Below are 16,628 nucleotides of genomic sequence, written 5' to 3' on the forward strand. Positions count from 1 at the left end.
AACAATATGGCTGCCAGTGAAGGCTGTGTATACTGGGGGTGGGGGTGAGGCTGTGTATACTGGGGGTGGGGGTGAGGCTCTGTATACAGGCGAGGGCAGGCTTTGTATAGCTGTGTGGTACTGGGGGGGGGGGGGCAGGCAGTGTGGTATTGGGGTTGGCGAGGCTCTATATACCATTTATGGGGGGGGATCTGTATAGAGGGGCTAGATTTTAATTAAACCAGGTGGCCTTATTTGGAGTACTGTATATCATTTAATTTAGGAGTACCCGGTATGTATATGGAGGCTGTTATAAATAAATGAGGTAAACTGTATATAATCGGTGTTTATATAAATTAGCAGGGGGCTGTAAATCACGGGGCCGAGTACATATAATAAATTGTGGGAGTTGTAGATACTATAATTTATTTGGGGGAAAATAAGGATGCTTTATGTGGGGAATAGTGTGTTCAGTCGTGTTGTGAGAATAGTATATATTAGGAACACGCCCTATTATACTGTAAGTGACTGTGTGGAGTTGTTCTGCATGTAGCTGAAGACATTTGGCTGTGAATTTAGCATAGATAAACCATGACCGGGAGAAATCATAAAGACATGCTCTTCCTGATGGGGCAGATCATCACCTGTAAGGTACTAGATGTCACTGATGTCTATGCCACTACTAGTGTGTGAGGTAGCATCATCGTGGGCAGCATTTTCAATTTTTGCCTCAGGCAGCAAAAATATTAGAATTGGCCCTGACCACACCCTGTCCAAGACAAACTGCAGCAGAACATCAAACAATTTTCTCCCGCCTTCTAAATGGTACCACACCTTGTCCCAGACAAACTGCTGCAGAGCATCACACAATTCTACCTTCTAGAACAGTAGTGGCGAACCTATGTTAGCGTGGCAGAGAGGGCATGCAGAGCCCTCACTGCTGGCACGCGCCCCATCCTCCCAACCGCTGCCAGGTGCGGACTGGTCGCTAAGCCAGCTTCCTTCTGTACCTGCTCTCTACCGAATTTACTGCAGGCTCCCCAGCGCTGCTGTCTGCTCACAAATTAACGCACGTTACAAGAATTTATGCAGGCAGCAGCACGGAGCTGGATACTCACACAGCATCTGCTTTATGGTTCCTTTCCACGTGCTGTCAGAATGATCTGCAGATGATTTGAACTGCAGGACAGAGTTCTGTCTGTGAGAAGGTGAGCGGGTGAGGATTCAGATCTGCTCACTCTCCTGAGTCCTGTTTGGCCTCCTGTGTCTGGTTACTGATTGCATGCGTTTCCATAGAAATGCATCTGGATCGGGTCAAAGCCTGCCCCGATCCAGCAGCGCTAGTAGTCCTTGTGACCGCACCCTAAAGCTACGTGCACATGAACGCAGTCTTAAGCAGTCTTTGCATTAATAGGACTGCTGCCTCTTTCTCAATGTAAGAGAGTCACACATATATCAGTTTTGAAACGCAAATAAAACGCAATGGGAGGGAAGCTACCTCTGATTGGGAATGTATCATTTTATTGATTCTACACTAAACCATCAGTTTTCAGGTTAAATTGCCGTACTGGCACTTTGTCATAAGTAAGTAGGTTTTGGGTTGCAGTTTGGGCACTCAGTCTCTAAAAGGTTCGCCATCACTGTTCTAGAAGCTACCGAACCCTGTTCCAGACAAACCCCTGCAGAGTATCACACAGTTCTCTCACCTTCTAGAAGCTACCACACCCTGTCCCAGACAAACCCCTGCAGAGCATCACATAATTCTCCTACCTCCTAGAAGGCACCACTCCCTGTCACACCCTGCAGAGCATCACACAATTCTCTCACCTTCTAGAAGGTACCACACTTCAACTGTTACCATCCATGGAAAATACCATAACTTGTTACAGAAAGTATAGAATGAATAATCATGAATACGTTCCAGACACTGAAATCCCTGCAGTTTTTATGTCACAGGGGAATTACCTTAACTTCTGCATTCACAAGTGACAGCTTTGCACCACAACCTCCATCAAGGTGTCAAATCTCACACCTCAAAGAGCACAGGAAAGCTGGCTTTTTTTTTAATCAACACTACTCCTCCTCTCACTCCACCCACAAGTCACGTGATTTGTCAGAGATCCTCCCAGAGAGGAGAGCCTCCACGCTGCGCTCTCGGTAGATGCTATCTCCTAGTGTAGACCAGGCTTTCCTCTCTGGGAGATCAGGTGCAGCGCTATGTCAGCGCATCACCCAATCTCCATTATAGCGCTCAGGAGGGTCTGGCAGTGCTGGCTCCTCCTGACCTTCGTTCTATAAGACGCAGGCACTTTTTAGCAAGATTTTTTTTTTGCTAAAAAGTGCGTCTTATAGTCCCAAAAATATGGTGTATACATACATACACATATATAGGAAATAATTAATTATGAAGGGCAGTCTAATAATTAATGGGGGGGGGGGACCTTATTCAATAATGAATGGTGAGGGGTATATTTAATAATTAATTGGGCCAATATATAAAATAGTTCACAGGGGACCTTATTCAATAATGAATGGTGAGGGGTATATTTAATAATTAATTGGGCCAATATATAAAATAGTTCACAAAGGGGTGCAGTGCATTAAATAATTACTTAGCGCAAACCCAGTATATTACGGATGCGGTCACATCTACCGCATCAAGGAATTTCTTTTTTTTAAACTTTAGTCCGGCCCTCCAATGGTCAGAGGTGGATAATGAACAGCCCCCTACGTAAAAAGTTTTGGGACTGTATTAGGCAGTTTCACAATGCAGCTGTCAGTCTATGAACCACAGGCCAATGTAATTCCCGGGGGCTGAACTCCGTGCATAATTTTGATATATACTGTCAAGCTGCTGCACATCGGGTAACCAATGTATAATGTATTAATATTATGCACAGAGTTCAGTCCCTGGCGGAGTGTTCAGTCTGACAAAGCATTTTTTCATGGTCAGTGATCACAGACAATGTGACTTCTAAGTGTCCCTGCATTTTCCCCAACATCTAGAGTTAGAGAGGGTCGAGGGGTTTGTCCGGGGGTATAAAAAAACCTTGGGATGGCCAAGATGTGCAAGACCGGGCACGGACCGGAGAAAGCGCAGCGCTTTTAACCCATTTCACGTCCTGACACGTAATTGCACGTCACAGGTCGGCCGCGGGTGAATGGAGAGTGCTTAACCTGCACGCTGCTGGCGGCTTCAAAAAGATGGCAGTGCATGGGTGCTGCCATCTTGCCAAGGAACGTCCCTCTCCTATCAGCACATTGTAATGAATGATGAGGAAAATCCCCATATACTGCCATACAGTAGTATGGCAGTATATGGTAGGATCAATCGGACAACCTAGGGTTAAAGTACCCTAGGGAGTCTGAAAAATAGTAAAAGTAAAAAAAATAGTTAAAACCAAAAAATTCAAATCACCCCTTTTCCTAGAACTGATATAAAAAAAAAAACTGAAAATCAAACAGTAGCTATCGCCGCATCCGAAAATGCCCGATCAACATAAGTTTTTCACCCTGTAACGAAAAATAGCGCCAAAAGTTGAGAATGGCATAAAACATGAAAAACAAAAAAAATATATATCAAAAAGTGATCAAAAGGTCACACAGTCCTAAAAATGGTAGCATTCAAAACTTCATCAGAAGCTGCAAAATATGACACCACACTAAGCTCCGGGCACCAAAGTATGAGAGTTATTAGCGCCAGAAATGGCAAAATAAAAGAAAAAATGTACACAAGTTTAATTTTCGTAAATGTATGAAAACATAAAACCTATACAAATTTGGTATCCCCGTGATTGCACCGACCCAAAGAATAAAGTAGACATGTCATTTGTGACGCACAGTGAAAGCCGTAAAATCCAAGCCCACAAGAAAATGGCGCAAATGCATTTTTTTCACTGCATTTTGAATTTTTTTCCCCGCTTCCAAATACAAGGCATGGAATAATAAATACCATGACTATGAAGTGCAATTTGTTACGCAGCAAGGTCCTTAAAAGGAATAAGGACGGACTGAAGGAGTGAGAAATCGGAAGTTGTGTGGAGATGCAAAGTGCAGCATGTTGATAACAGGGAAAGGCTGAAGCTCTCACAGGAGGCAAAGACACAGCTATATATACATACATACATATATATAGATTTATTAAAAAGTGGCTAACCCCTTTAAAGAGGACCCTGTCCCCTGAATATTAGCTGTAGGAGCTGCTTACTAAAGTAAGCAGCACCCTAAGCCCTACCCCAGTAATAGTAGCTTTATTGGAACATACTGATAAAGCTACCGAACACTGCACTGCCATAACCTTCAGAACACCGGACCAAATTTTCAGTGCTCTGGCGTATTCATAATGGGGCAGTCAGAGAAGGCAGTGTCCGGGAAAAAAGCAGAGGAGAGTGCCTCAGACAGTCCCTCCAATACGTCAGACCACTGTAAGCTTGGTCCGGCATTCTGAGCGCTATGTAGTGTTCACCATCTTTATAGGAATGTTCTGATAAAGCTAGTGGTTTAACACTGCTATTACTGGGGTAGGGCTAGGGAGCTAGAGACAATATTCGTGTGGTTTCACAATGGTGTATTTTTCTCATGTTAGTGATTTTTCACTGTAGCCATTTTGGCCTGTGGACACACAGATTGAAAAGAATGGTTCACACAAAAAAAAAAAAACACATTTCAGCTCTTTTCCACCTATCCACTGTTGCCAGAGAGCACAAAAATCTCATCTTTAATTTGACTCCCAAAAAGTATGGTACCAAGTATTGTAAAACTGAATATTAGGGGAGCATATCTGTAGACACCCTACCACCTCTAAAAGGACTCGTATCAGGCAAAAATACTGTTCTCTGCCCATATGGAGCTGATGTTCTGTATGTAAAACAGGCAAGTTTTAACATAAGAGAAATGCTATTTATGATATTTCATACCTTATACCTAAATGGTTCATTTTCAAGACTGCAATGTTACAAAATCTCCTATGCAACTCACCCAATGTGAGCCATTACACTACCCGAGTCCAATGAAGCCCTGTATATTTATGAATTGCTTGCACTATTCTGCCTACATATTCACAATTGACAGGTCAAGGCTATAAAATATTCTTCTGTATCAAACATACAGCTAAAAAAAAAAAAAAAAAAGTGACCAGGATGATATCATCTAAGGTCCTCTTACATCTGCTACTCCATCTGATAAGATGCATTTGTGAAAAAGTGGTGACAGGCAGTCTACCACTCCACTGAAGAGTGAGTCAAAGGACCACTACAGCAGGATTGTTATGAGATTATAGATCTGGTGTCCCAACAGTTTTAAGCATCAGGACCGTGAATAGTACAAGCTTTCACCTTGCAGCATTTCAAAACGCATAAACTTTTGAAACCACATGGCTGAGTCTTCTTATTCTTGCAATCAATTGTAAATTGATGTGAAAGGGGTTGTCCAATGAACCTAGTTGGGCCTTATTGTGTGGATAGGGCCTAACTTGCTGATCGGTGGGGGTCTCAGTAATGAAAGCCCCACAGATCATAAGAACAAGGGGTCCCAGATACCTTAGTCGGACCCCTCATCACTCCTGGAGATGAATGGAGCAGAACGTTCTTCTCCATTCATCTCTATGGAGTTGACGGAGATTGCAGAGCAACCCCCTTTAAAAAACAAACATCCATCAAATAAGTTACAACACTGTTTCATAAAAGTTTTTATTTCTCTAGGTAACATGCAATATTTGGACCAGAAATGTGAAAACTTAAAAAAAATCAGTCCGCTATGATGGGAGTTGTATGAGCTTGAGTCTTGATTGAATGCACTTTTTAAAAAGATGTGTTGTCAAATGTCACCTGTTCATTTCTATCATTTTCCTTTAGCTTCGCTCTTCAAACTGAGTTTTGTTCTTTAATAAGTAGGCTGCTAAGAATTCTATTGGATTTGGAGGCCTATAAAAGGTGAAAATAGAAATAATTAAAACGTTTTATTTTTCATTGTAGGGTTTGCATTGCAAACTGAATAGATCGACACCAACTGCATGGGATGTGAAGTTTGCATAAAAAAAAAAAAAAAAAAGCTACAATTATAAAATATACAATTTCGACTTGCGTACAGATTCAACTTAAGAACAAACCTACGGACCCTACCTTGTACACAACCCGTATACTGTATAGTGAAAAACACAAAATCTATGGGTCCCAAGTATGAAATAATCTTTCTGTAAAATGCAAAGAATTTAAAATAAGCTTGGAATGTAAAGCCGCATACTATTGCCATGTGTGAACAACTGATAGGTTCACGTTAAGATTATTGGACGAAAATCCTATCACATGAGGGCTTTCTTTTAGTAGTACCCAGATTCACACAGACATTCTAAAGCATAATCTAAAAGGTTTTTTTTTTTTTTAATTAGAATCTATGACCAATATAACTACACCAGCCATTAAAAAAAAAAAAAAAAAAAAAATCTACCATCAAAATCCAGCATGATAAACCAGGGACACCTACTCAGATTCAGGCACTGTTACTGTGGTGATCTTATATTTGTCATCCCTGGCTTCCCAGTATATCTGATGGTAGATGTCCTTTAACAGTAACCGGTTCTCTACTGCTGGATGCCTTCAGATACATTTGAAGGTGTTGATTCAAGGATGCATTACCTTTCCTTTGCCAGCACAGAAAGGCCTTGAAGTAGTATTGGTACCACAGTCTGATCAAGATATGCTCGTGTAGGCAGGGCTTGTAGATCCACTTTCTGCTTTGATACTTTTTCTGCATTTGCCTTTTCATTTTCTACTATTCTCTAGGAGGAACAAAATTTGGCATCACATATTTGTTTCAGTCACAGAACAGGTCTGTTTCTCAGATACTTCTGAGAACCTACACCAGGTCTCCTCTGGCATACGTTTCAATCTGGTCCCCAAGTGACCCTCCAGATTAAATAGGCGGGCATGAACTTATTAAAATAGTCATGCAGAGCGCTGCTGGACAGATTATTATGACCGATGCACGGAATTAAAAATTTATAGGTGCAGGTTCATCAAAACCAAATGGTCAACCTCCTCCCCCAAAAAGTTTTTAACCTACATTCAACTGTATTTGTGTGCAGTTTACCGTGAAGCACATTAACCATTTGTGCCATTCATGTCATAGATCCGATAAGTCCAACCTACGAAATTTATATTAATCCCAAGTAGGAGTTTGATGTAACAGGGGAATGGAGGACATTTTGTAAGTGTCAAAAAGGAGGAGAGAATGTTCCAACTGAAGGAACGGGGTGATTGAGAACAGGGAGGAATAGACAAGGGATAGCATCATAGGGATCTGCAGATCAAGGAGACCCGCAATGTCACTGCAGAAACAATACAAGTCACATGATCAGGTTGTAAAGCAAAGAAACATACCAAGTCCGGTAAAAAATATTCATGCACTGGTAGAGTGCAAGGACAGTTTTGAACACAAGTCTGTACAAAAATTCATGAACTATAACATTACTTACCTGCAAGAACAAACAATGCAGCATAAAGACAATAAAAAGCACAGGTTTACTGAGAACAGACAAGCAAAAAACATCTGCTTTACTTGACTAAATTGGAGTTCATCCTTAGGTTCTATTAACACAATGTGCAGTCCAAATGTGCCATTAGACCAGATCTTTTTTATTTGCCAAATACATTTAACCCATGACCAAAAGAAAACTCCAAGGAAAAACCATAGCAAAGCCAGATGCCTTTCTTTTTGATTCAATTAAGTAACCTCATCTAAAACATGTGCAGAAAGCCTAATACAGAAAATTCCCCAGAAACAAAAAAGTAACAATTATATGACGAGACCTTGTACCGGCTCTGACAAGTGGGAGGAAATGATTAGCTATTATGCCATACACTTCAACCTTTGCCACATAAGACCTTTCACCCCCCCCCCCCCCCAATACATCCCCCTCCCCAACACACCCCCTCCACGCCCGTCAGCGGGGACCTGTAAGAATAGCCATCAGCAGCGCATATATTGTGAAATCACTGCGCTGCTATTCTTACAGGTCCCCGCTGACAGGTGTGTGTCGGCCGGCCCACTCACAAACATGGCTGACTGCCAGGGGACAGGATATGAGGATCCAACCTCTTATTTGGCAAAAAAGGCAGGTCCATCAAAATGGTCAAAGATCAACAAAATGAATGCTCCTTGTTATAGAAAGGTGCATTTCCTTTACTCCTCATTAGTGCATATGGAATTACAGGATAAGAAATAAAATTGCAATTTAGAAGCTAGATCCATACACACGGGATGCACCACAATCTAGGTATGCCCTGGATGTAGCAGAAACCAAACACCAACCAGTACATGGACACTGTTTTCGTGTGAAATAATAGAGAACAGAAGATTTGCCATACATGCTTGCATCACTGATGTAAGACATTATATTAACCCCTTAGCGCTCTGCGCCGTAGCTGTACTGCGCTGAGTCCCGCGAATAGCGCTCAGCGCAGTACAGCTACTGCGCAGAGACGATGCCGGTTCAGCGCTGTATAGCAGCCGAACCGGCATCGTTAGCCGCGGGATTTCAACGGTAATCTACCGTTGACATCCCCGGCTAACACCCGCGGTCGGAGTGGGCTCCGATCGCGGGTGTTTAACCCGTTAAATGCCGCGGTCAACGCGACCGCGGCATTTAACCTGCCTTCTGGGGGTCTTTACCCCACGATCGGCCCCCCCGCACCGTTTTCGGGGGGGGGGGGCGATCGCTGTTTTGGCACCTCTGGGGTCCGATCGGGACCCCAGAGAAGCCTGGAGGGTTTACCTTTAAGATGGCGTCTGTGACGTCATCTTAAAGGCAAAGTGTCAGCCTATGCATCTGCATAGGCTGGCACTGATAATACCCTGCAATACATTAGTATTGCAGAGTATTATCAAGAACAAGCAATCAGATGATTGCTTGTTCATATCCCATGGTGGATCATGTAAAAAAAAAAATGTTTTTCAATAAAAAATTACTTTTTAAATCACTAAAAATGCCCCTAAGCCCCAAAACATATAAAGAGACATATAACACTCAAAAAAGTCTAAATCATAACACAAACCCCACATATATAGTATCACCGCGTCCGTAACAATCCATAGAATAAAACTAAATAACTATTGAACCCATATGATGAACGCCGTAAAAAAAAACGTTAAAAAAACCGCCAAAAATTATGATTTTTACCTATTATATCCCACTAAAAATGCAATAAAAAGTGATCAACAAAACATATGTACTCCAGAATGATATTGTTGCAAAGAACAACATGTCCCGCAAAAAACAAGCCATCAACCATCTCTGTAGCCAAAAACGTAACAATGTTATGCCACTTGGAAGACGGCGATGCAAAAATGATAGATTTTTCCCCACATTAGGGTTTTATTTGGCAAATTTAGTAAAACATAAGAAAAAATATTCATGTCTGGTATCCCAGTAATCGTATCGACCCATAGAATAAAGATAACAGGATTATTAGGCTATACGGTGAACACAAAAAAAAAAAAGTAAAAAATCCAGTACAGAATTGATGCTTTTCTACTCATGACCCCAAAAAAAAGTTCCAAAATTTTCAACAATAGGTGATACCAACCCCAAAATGGTAACACTGGAAAAAGCATCTCGTCCCGCAAAAAAAATGCCGTCACATGACCCAATAACGAAAAAGCAAAAATTTTATAGCCTTCGAAATGGGGCAACGAGAAAACTAAAATCCTGGCAGCTGCAGGGTGCTCCTTCCCTTCTGCGCCTTGCTGTGCCCCCATAACACAAGTAATGTCCACATGTGGGGGGGTCGCTGCACTCAGGAGAAATTGTAGAACAAATTTTATGGTGAGTTTTCTCTTTTTATCTTTTGGAAATGTGTAAATTTTAGGGCTAGATGAACGTATAACCGACAAAATTTGACCATTCTAAATTTCACCGCCATTTTGATTCAATTACTATGAAGATCTCAAGGGGTTAACAATCTTTGTAAATGCTGTTTCTGATAGCTTGAGGGGTGCAGATTTGTAAATGGGTTGGTTATATAGGGGGGGTTTGTTGCCAAATATGTAAAATTTGATTTCAAACAGTATTTATCCCCAAAATAGTCAATTCCGAATCGCTATTCGATTTGTAAGCCGCGTGACGTCAAAATAAATTATCCAAACATTTCAAAAATTATGAAAATGTAAAGTAGACAAATGGGAAATGTTATTCTGCAAGTTATTTAGGTGGTAAATTTATCTGCCTGAAAACGCGGTGACTTTGAATTTCGAAAATGGCAAATTTTTCAAAAAATTCATCATTTCTTTTTTTTGTAAATAAACGCAAAACGTATCAGCCAAAATTTACCACTAAAATGAAGTACAACATGTGGGGAAAAAACCAATCTCAGAATCGCTTTGATAAGTAACAGTGTTCAAAAGTTATAACCATATAAAGAGACGCAGGTCAAATTTCAAAAAAAAGTTGCGAGCCTTAACCTGCAAACAGGCTGCATCCTTAAGGGGTTAAACAACTGTGAACAGCTGTTACCAAGTGAGATTTATAGGAATGAACAAAGTCTTCTACACTAACTCAGCTTATTGTTACCCATAGAATACTATTTGGGGAAGGGAATCACTAGACTAAAGTGTCCCCACATACTCAGAATTCAGGGACCAGTATACTGCGCCATCAAAATACAGTAGGTAAACATAATATGCGTTACTTATAATCCAAAGTCAGGTGGAACAAGGTCAAATTCAACCACAGGAGAAAAAAAACCCACACAACACACTGGTATTTTACTGGCGATACAGGAGACCTGCAGAAGTAGTAATGGCTTTAGCCAGCGATCACACGATCATCAGATCAAGCTACCAAAGTATAATGCCTATGTGTCAAGAAAACAGAATGCAAGATCATTTTAACAAATTAATTATGTAAACATTGCTATAGACTCCCTCCCCCCCCCCCCCCCCACAGGTTGGGCATTGCTATAGACTGGACTGACCGCTGCAGTTGCCCTCAACCAACACTTCACAATGGGCAGCGCTGTTTACTACCGTCTCTGTCCTATGTGTAGTGAAGATGCTTTCCTCTGATCAGCAGTGCTGCCAGGTGTCACATACCTTTCCATCTCTCAAAAAACCTATCCTACTGAAAGGGTGCAATATTTTGTGACTTAAAATACATTTGAAGTAAAGTTTTACAGAGGAACCTGTCAGCAGGATTTCACATATCAGGTTAATGGCAGCTGCTGTAGGTCCCATTATACACAACACAAACATGCATTTGAAGATATAGAATTGTTTCCCATAAATCTTCCTCATCCAATCCCTTCCCTGGTTAAACATGATGGACATGTGTCTTTTCAACTGTGTAAACTATGATCCTATGATATCTGCTGGCTTGTTTTTGAGAAATCACAATTAGAAAAGTTATCCATCTCTACAACTTCTGGAGTCATGTTGGCAGGTGTTTAATGTTGACTCCATGACTTCTGTGGCTTGAAACATTACAAGATTTGGGTCCCAGAAGCTGAAGAGAAAAGTACCTTTTCTTAGATTATTTTTGAGAAATCACATTTAGATAAATACATGTGTGTGCCGTGTATAATGGGACCTGCAGCAGCTGCCATTAACCTGATATCTGAAATCCTGCTGACAGATTTTCTTTAAAGGAAACCTACCACTTGAAGTGGCAGGTGTCAGATGGAAATACCGAGCACTAGCTCAGGGTGAGCTGGTGCCGGAGCTGATTTTTGTTAGTGTTTTAAACCGCTGTATTGCGGTTTAAAACACTTTTTAAACTTTATAGCCGGCGCAGGCAGGTACGCGCTCGGCGCTTACCATGCGCGCGGCTCTCCTTCACTTCCTATGTAGCCGCACGGTAAGCGGCGAGCGCGTACTTCCCTGCGCCGGCTATAAAGTTTAAAAAGTGTTTTAAACCGCAATACAGCGGTTTAAAACACTAACAAAAATCAGCTCCGGCACCAGCTCAACCTGAGCTGGTGCTCGGTATTTCCATCTGAAACCTGCCACTTCAAGTGGTAGGTTTCCTTTAAGGTTATGCAGCACCATATTACATATAGGGATTTAGAAGACTAGCAACTCAATTTGAATTATTTGAATAAATTTAGGTGCCATGGCTTATATCAGGGATTGGGCCCTATTCAGAAGTCTGCTATAGAATCAAAGGTTGGATGTTGCTATAGACAGGAGGACTACTCCCCCCCCCCCCCCCCCCCCCCAGGTGGGAATGCTGCTATAGACAGGAGGACTACTCCCCCCCCAGGTTGGATGTAGCTATAAACAGGAGGACTACCCCCCAGGCTGGATGTTGCTGTAAACGGGAGGACTACTCCTCCCCCCCCCCCAGGTTGGTTGGATGTTGCTGTAAACGGGAGGACTACTCCTTCCCCCCCCCCCCCCCAGGTTGGAAGTTGTTGTAAACGGGAGGACTACTCCCCCCCCAGGTTGGATGTAGCTATAAACAGGAGGACTACTCCCCCCCCCCCCCCAGGTTGGATGTAGCTATAAACAGGAGGACTACCCCCCAGGCTGGATGCTGCTGTAAACGGGAGGACTACTCCTCCCCCCCCCCCCCCCCCAGGTTGGATGTTGCTGTAAACGGGAGGACTACTCCTCCCCCCCCCCCCCCCCAGGTTGGATGTTGCTGTAAACGGGAGGACTACTCCTCCCCCCCCCCCCCCCCAGGTTGGATGTTGCTGTAAACGGGAGGACTACTCCTCCCCCCCCCCCCCAGGTTGGATGTTGCTGTAAACGGGAGGACTACTCCTCCCCCCCCCCCCAGGTTGGATGTTGCTGTAAACGGGAGGACTACTCCTCCCCCCCCCCCCAGGTTGGATGTTGCTGTAAACGGGAGGACTACTCCTCCCCCCCCCCCCAGTTTGGATGTTGCTGTAAACGGGAGGACTACTCCTCCCCCCCCCCCCAGTTTGGATGTTGCTGTAAACGGGAGGACTACTCCTCCCCCCCCCCCCCCCAGTTTGGATGTTGCTGTAAACGGGAGGACTACTCCTCCCCCCCCCCCCCCCAGTTTGGATGTTGCTGTAAACGGGAGGACTACTCCTCCCCCCCCCCCCCAGGTTGGATGTTGCTGTAAACGGGAGGACTACTCCTCCCCCCCCCCCCCCCAGTTTGGATGTTGCTGTAAACGGGAGGACTACTCCTCCCCCCCCCCCCCCAGTTTGGATGTTGCTGTAAACGGGAGGACTACTCCTCCCCCCCCCCCCAGGTTGGATGTTGCTGTAAACGGGAGGACTACTCCTCCCCCCCCCCCCCCCCCCCAGTTTGGATGTTGCTGTAAACGGGAGGACTACTCCTCCCCCCCCCCCCCCCAGTTTGGATGTTGCTGTAAACGGGAGGACTACTCCTCCCCCCCCCCCCAGGTTGGATGTTGCTGTAAACGGGAGGACTACTCCTCCCCCCCCCCCCCCCAGGTTGGATGTTGCTGTAAACGGGAGGACTACTCCTCCCCCCCCCCCCCCAGGTTGGATGTTGCTGTAAACGGGAGGACTACTCCGCCCCCCCCCCCCCAGGTTGGATGTTGCTGTAAACGGGAGGACTACTCCGCCCCCCCCCAGGTTGGATGTTGCTGTAAACGGGAGGACTACTCCCCCCCCAGGTTGGATGTAGCTATAAACAGGAGGACTACTCCCCCCCCAGGTTGGATGTAGCTATAAACAGGAGGACTACTCCCCCCCCAGGTTGGATGTAGCTATAAACAGGAGGACTACTCCCCCCCCAGGTTGGATGTAGCTATAAACAGGAGGACTACCCCCCAGGTTGGATGTTGCTGTAAACGGGAGGACTACTCTCACCCCCCCCCCCCCCCCCTCCAGGTTGGATGTTGCTATAGACAGGAGGACTGTCTACTACCCCCCCCCCCCCCCATCCATCCATCCATCCATCCATCCATCGATCGATATTCACTGGTCTAGGACAAGCTATCAAGCCCCCAATTCAAGTTACTGATAACTGAACCCCAGCTGTACCACACAGAACAAAGCCCCGGAGCTGCTCGGGTAAGAGCAGAGGAAGGAACTGCTCTGGTACCTCCACATTCTCTGTGAGACCAAATTCAGAATGGGGATTTTCCGTAACCTGTAAGATAAAACACTAGTCAGGACAGGTCAGAGACATACACGGCGGCTCAGCGGGGGCAGTAGGGAAGCACCGTACCTGGCTCTGTCCGCCGTCCATACTCTGCTCAGCATCCATGTCCGGAGCACGTCTGTAGCAGGCACCTGCGCAATACAACACAGGCACTACCGTGATACAGGCAATTCATACAACACAAGCCAACCCGATATTTATATACCTGGTAACTATGACTGCACGGACCGACCAGCGTGCACCGGAAGCTACGCAGCTGTATAGCAACCTAAACACTTCCCTGTCCCCGCCCACTCACTAATGGCCTCGTATCTACAGACTGCTTGACCCACCCAATAGCTGTAAAGGTTTCAAGAGTAAAAACTAACAAGAGCCGTGAATGGCTAGTGGTGTATAACTACAAAATGAAACCTTCGCTTTCCAGTCCTAGCGACGCAGAAGTAGTGGAGGCTATGAGGCTGATAGTGAAGTGAGCAGCAGGAACTTCAAGTGTTGTGCTGACAGAACTGGCTGATTCAAAGGGCCTCAGCTGATCTGTGGATGACGGACCATCCACAAAACACGACGTGTATAGGTGTAACGGGCGCAAACAAGGGTCATGTGCACACTTATTGTATCCTGTGAGCCATCCTCATATTGTGGCCTCCTGCCCTCCATCCGCCTTCATATTTTGTCCCCCTCCCCTCATAGTGTGACCCCCCAGATTGGTGGGGGGGGGGGGGGTAAGGTTACCAGGGAAGGAGCTACCTCTTCACATATCAGTGTTGAATGTCTGGAGGCAGCAGGCACTGATCCCACCTCCTAGTCTTGGCTTTGCACTCTAGTGTTTCAAGGCGTGGAGCAGAAGGCAGGACAACACGGGATATTCTCCTAACCGCCTGGGATGGCAGGACAGCCCCAGAAAACCATGACTGTCCTGCCAAATCGGTGATAGTTGGGTGTCAGACCCTTTTTTCCCACAGAGCAGGCAATGGCCTATGAGGCAACCCGGTGGAAGAAAGCAGCTGTCCACAGCCACCAGTAAAGAAACAAATCTAAGCACTCACCTTCGGCGCTCCCGTGGCTTCTTTTCTCCCCTCTTCTAGCTTCAGCAGTAGAAAGGCCTGGCTCCATGCGCTCAGCTGCTGCTGAAAATATGGAGGTGAGAAGAGGAGCATGGTGTACCTCGTGGCTCCTCTTCTACCCTCTTTTACCTTCAGTAGTAGTGCGACATAGCTCTGTTCACTCTGCCGGGGGAGGACATGAAGTTGGGTTGGGCACTCACAGGCAGGGTCCTCCTTCCACCTTTCTCCTGATCACTGTAGCTTTGTATCTTGTACTTGCATTTGTCTTAATGTAATGTATGTGAACCCCTCACTGATTGCACAGCACCATGTAATTAATGGTGCTCTATAAAGAAATAATAATGAGAGATAGAAGAGGAGCCACAGGTGTAATGTGCTGGATACCTATGTACTGGGGGGCGAGAAGTGTGTTAAATACCTATATACTGTGACCAGTGCGGTGGATACCTATATAGATGGAGGATTTTTTATCATGCTTCCAGCTCAGAGGTTCCGTCCTGAAGTGGTGATGCCTTAGTAGTATACTGCATGTGATGAATGGAGTCATATGTATACAGATACATCACCAAATATTATGTCTAATAGAGAGGGCCACAGCATATATATCTAATAGAATTGAGTGGTGCACAGTATGAATTAAAAGGGGGACTGTATGTATTCATTCAATATTGGGGGGGGACTGTATACATGTAAATTAGAGGTCCCTTTACATATGTAAAATCATACTTTATATATGCATATAGGAACTGGGAATTGGTCCTGGTGCTGTGTGTCTGTACGAGCAGATGTATAGGGTAGGATCCTGTTCACACAAATAGCGGAGGAAGGAACTGTTCCCCTTTTGCTTCCACACTGCTGCTACAATGTACACTCACCGGCCACTTTATTAGGTACACCATGCTAGTAACGGGTTGGACCTCTTTTTGCCTTCAGAACTGCTTCAATTCTTCGTGGCATAGATTCAACAAGGTGCTGGAAGCATTCCTCAGAGATTTTGGTCCATATTGACATGATGGCATCAAACAGTTGCCGCAGATTTGTCGGCTGCACATCCATGATGCGAATCTCCCGTTCCACCACATCCCAAAGATGCTCTATTGGATTGAGATCTGGTAACTGTGGAGGCCATTTGAGTACAGTGAACTCATTGTCATGTTTAAGAAACCAGTGTGAGATGATTCCAGCTTTATGACATGGCGCATTATCCTGGCGCATATATGTTGTATATATCAAAAAGTGATGTTCAATTTATTTTATTTGTTATATGGTTGCAGTGAAAAATCCAACGCTTTCAGAATAAATCAGGGGTCCCCAAACTACAGCCTGAGGACCACATGTGGCCTACGGACAGTTTCTATCCGGCCCCCGTCATCATTGGCGCTCTTGGAGCCAATGATTAGGCCGCAGCCAATGATTAGGCTGCAGCCCTCGGCAGTTGGGCAGGGGCCTCCGTCTGTCTGAACAGGAAGCTCTTGCCCGTCAATGTATAGT

General features: G+C 44.6%; 1 protein-coding gene across 3 annotated transcripts; it reads right to left on the bottom strand.

Annotated features, from left to right (window-relative positions):
• Positions 1-5,652: 5,652 nt before the first annotated feature.
• On the bottom strand, positions 5,653-15,245 carry DPY30 (dpy-30 histone methyltransferase complex regulatory subunit). 3 transcript variants are annotated; one of them, XM_072141002.1, is made up of 5 exons: positions 15,120-15,245; positions 14,140-14,204; positions 14,014-14,061; positions 6,612-6,754; positions 5,653-5,900 (listed from the first exon to the last, which is right to left on the bottom strand). In XM_072141002.1, the coding sequence occupies exons 1-5, from the start codon at positions 15,184-15,186 to the stop codon at positions 5,828-5,830; spliced, it is 396 nt and encodes a 131-aa protein (XP_071997103.1). In that variant the 5' UTR covers positions 15,187-15,245; the 3' UTR covers positions 5,653-5,827. The 3 variants fall into 3 exon arrangements, with proteins under 3 accessions (XP_071997103.1, XP_071997105.1, XP_071997104.1); XM_072141004.1 differs by lacking the exon at positions 15,120-15,245 and adding an exon at positions 14,279-14,412; XM_072141003.1 differs by lacking the exon at positions 14,014-14,061 and having other exon boundaries at positions 15,120-15,244.
• Positions 15,246-16,628: the final 1,383 nt, after the last annotated feature.

The sequence above is a fragment of the Engystomops pustulosus genome, chromosome 3, assembly GCF_040894005.1.
Source record: "Engystomops pustulosus chromosome 3, aEngPut4.maternal, whole genome shotgun sequence".
Taxonomy (NCBI): Eukaryota; Metazoa; Chordata; class Amphibia; order Anura; family Leptodactylidae; genus Engystomops; species Engystomops pustulosus.

Bases quoted from the DNA above. Each gene is read 5' to 3' on its own strand.
- DPY30 (XM_072141002.1), bottom strand. From the start codon at position 15,186: ATGGAGCCAGGCCTTTCTACTGCTGAAGCTAGAAGAGGGGAGAAAAGA. The intron at 14,062-14,139 runs GTACGGTGCTTC...TTTATCTTACAG, and splicing joins TGGACGGCGGACAGAGCCAG to GTTACGGAAAATCCCCATTC. The intron at 6,755-14,013 runs GTACCAGAGCAG...TGTTCCTCCTAG, and splicing joins GTCTCACAGAGAATGTGGAG to AGAATAGTAGAAAATGAAAA.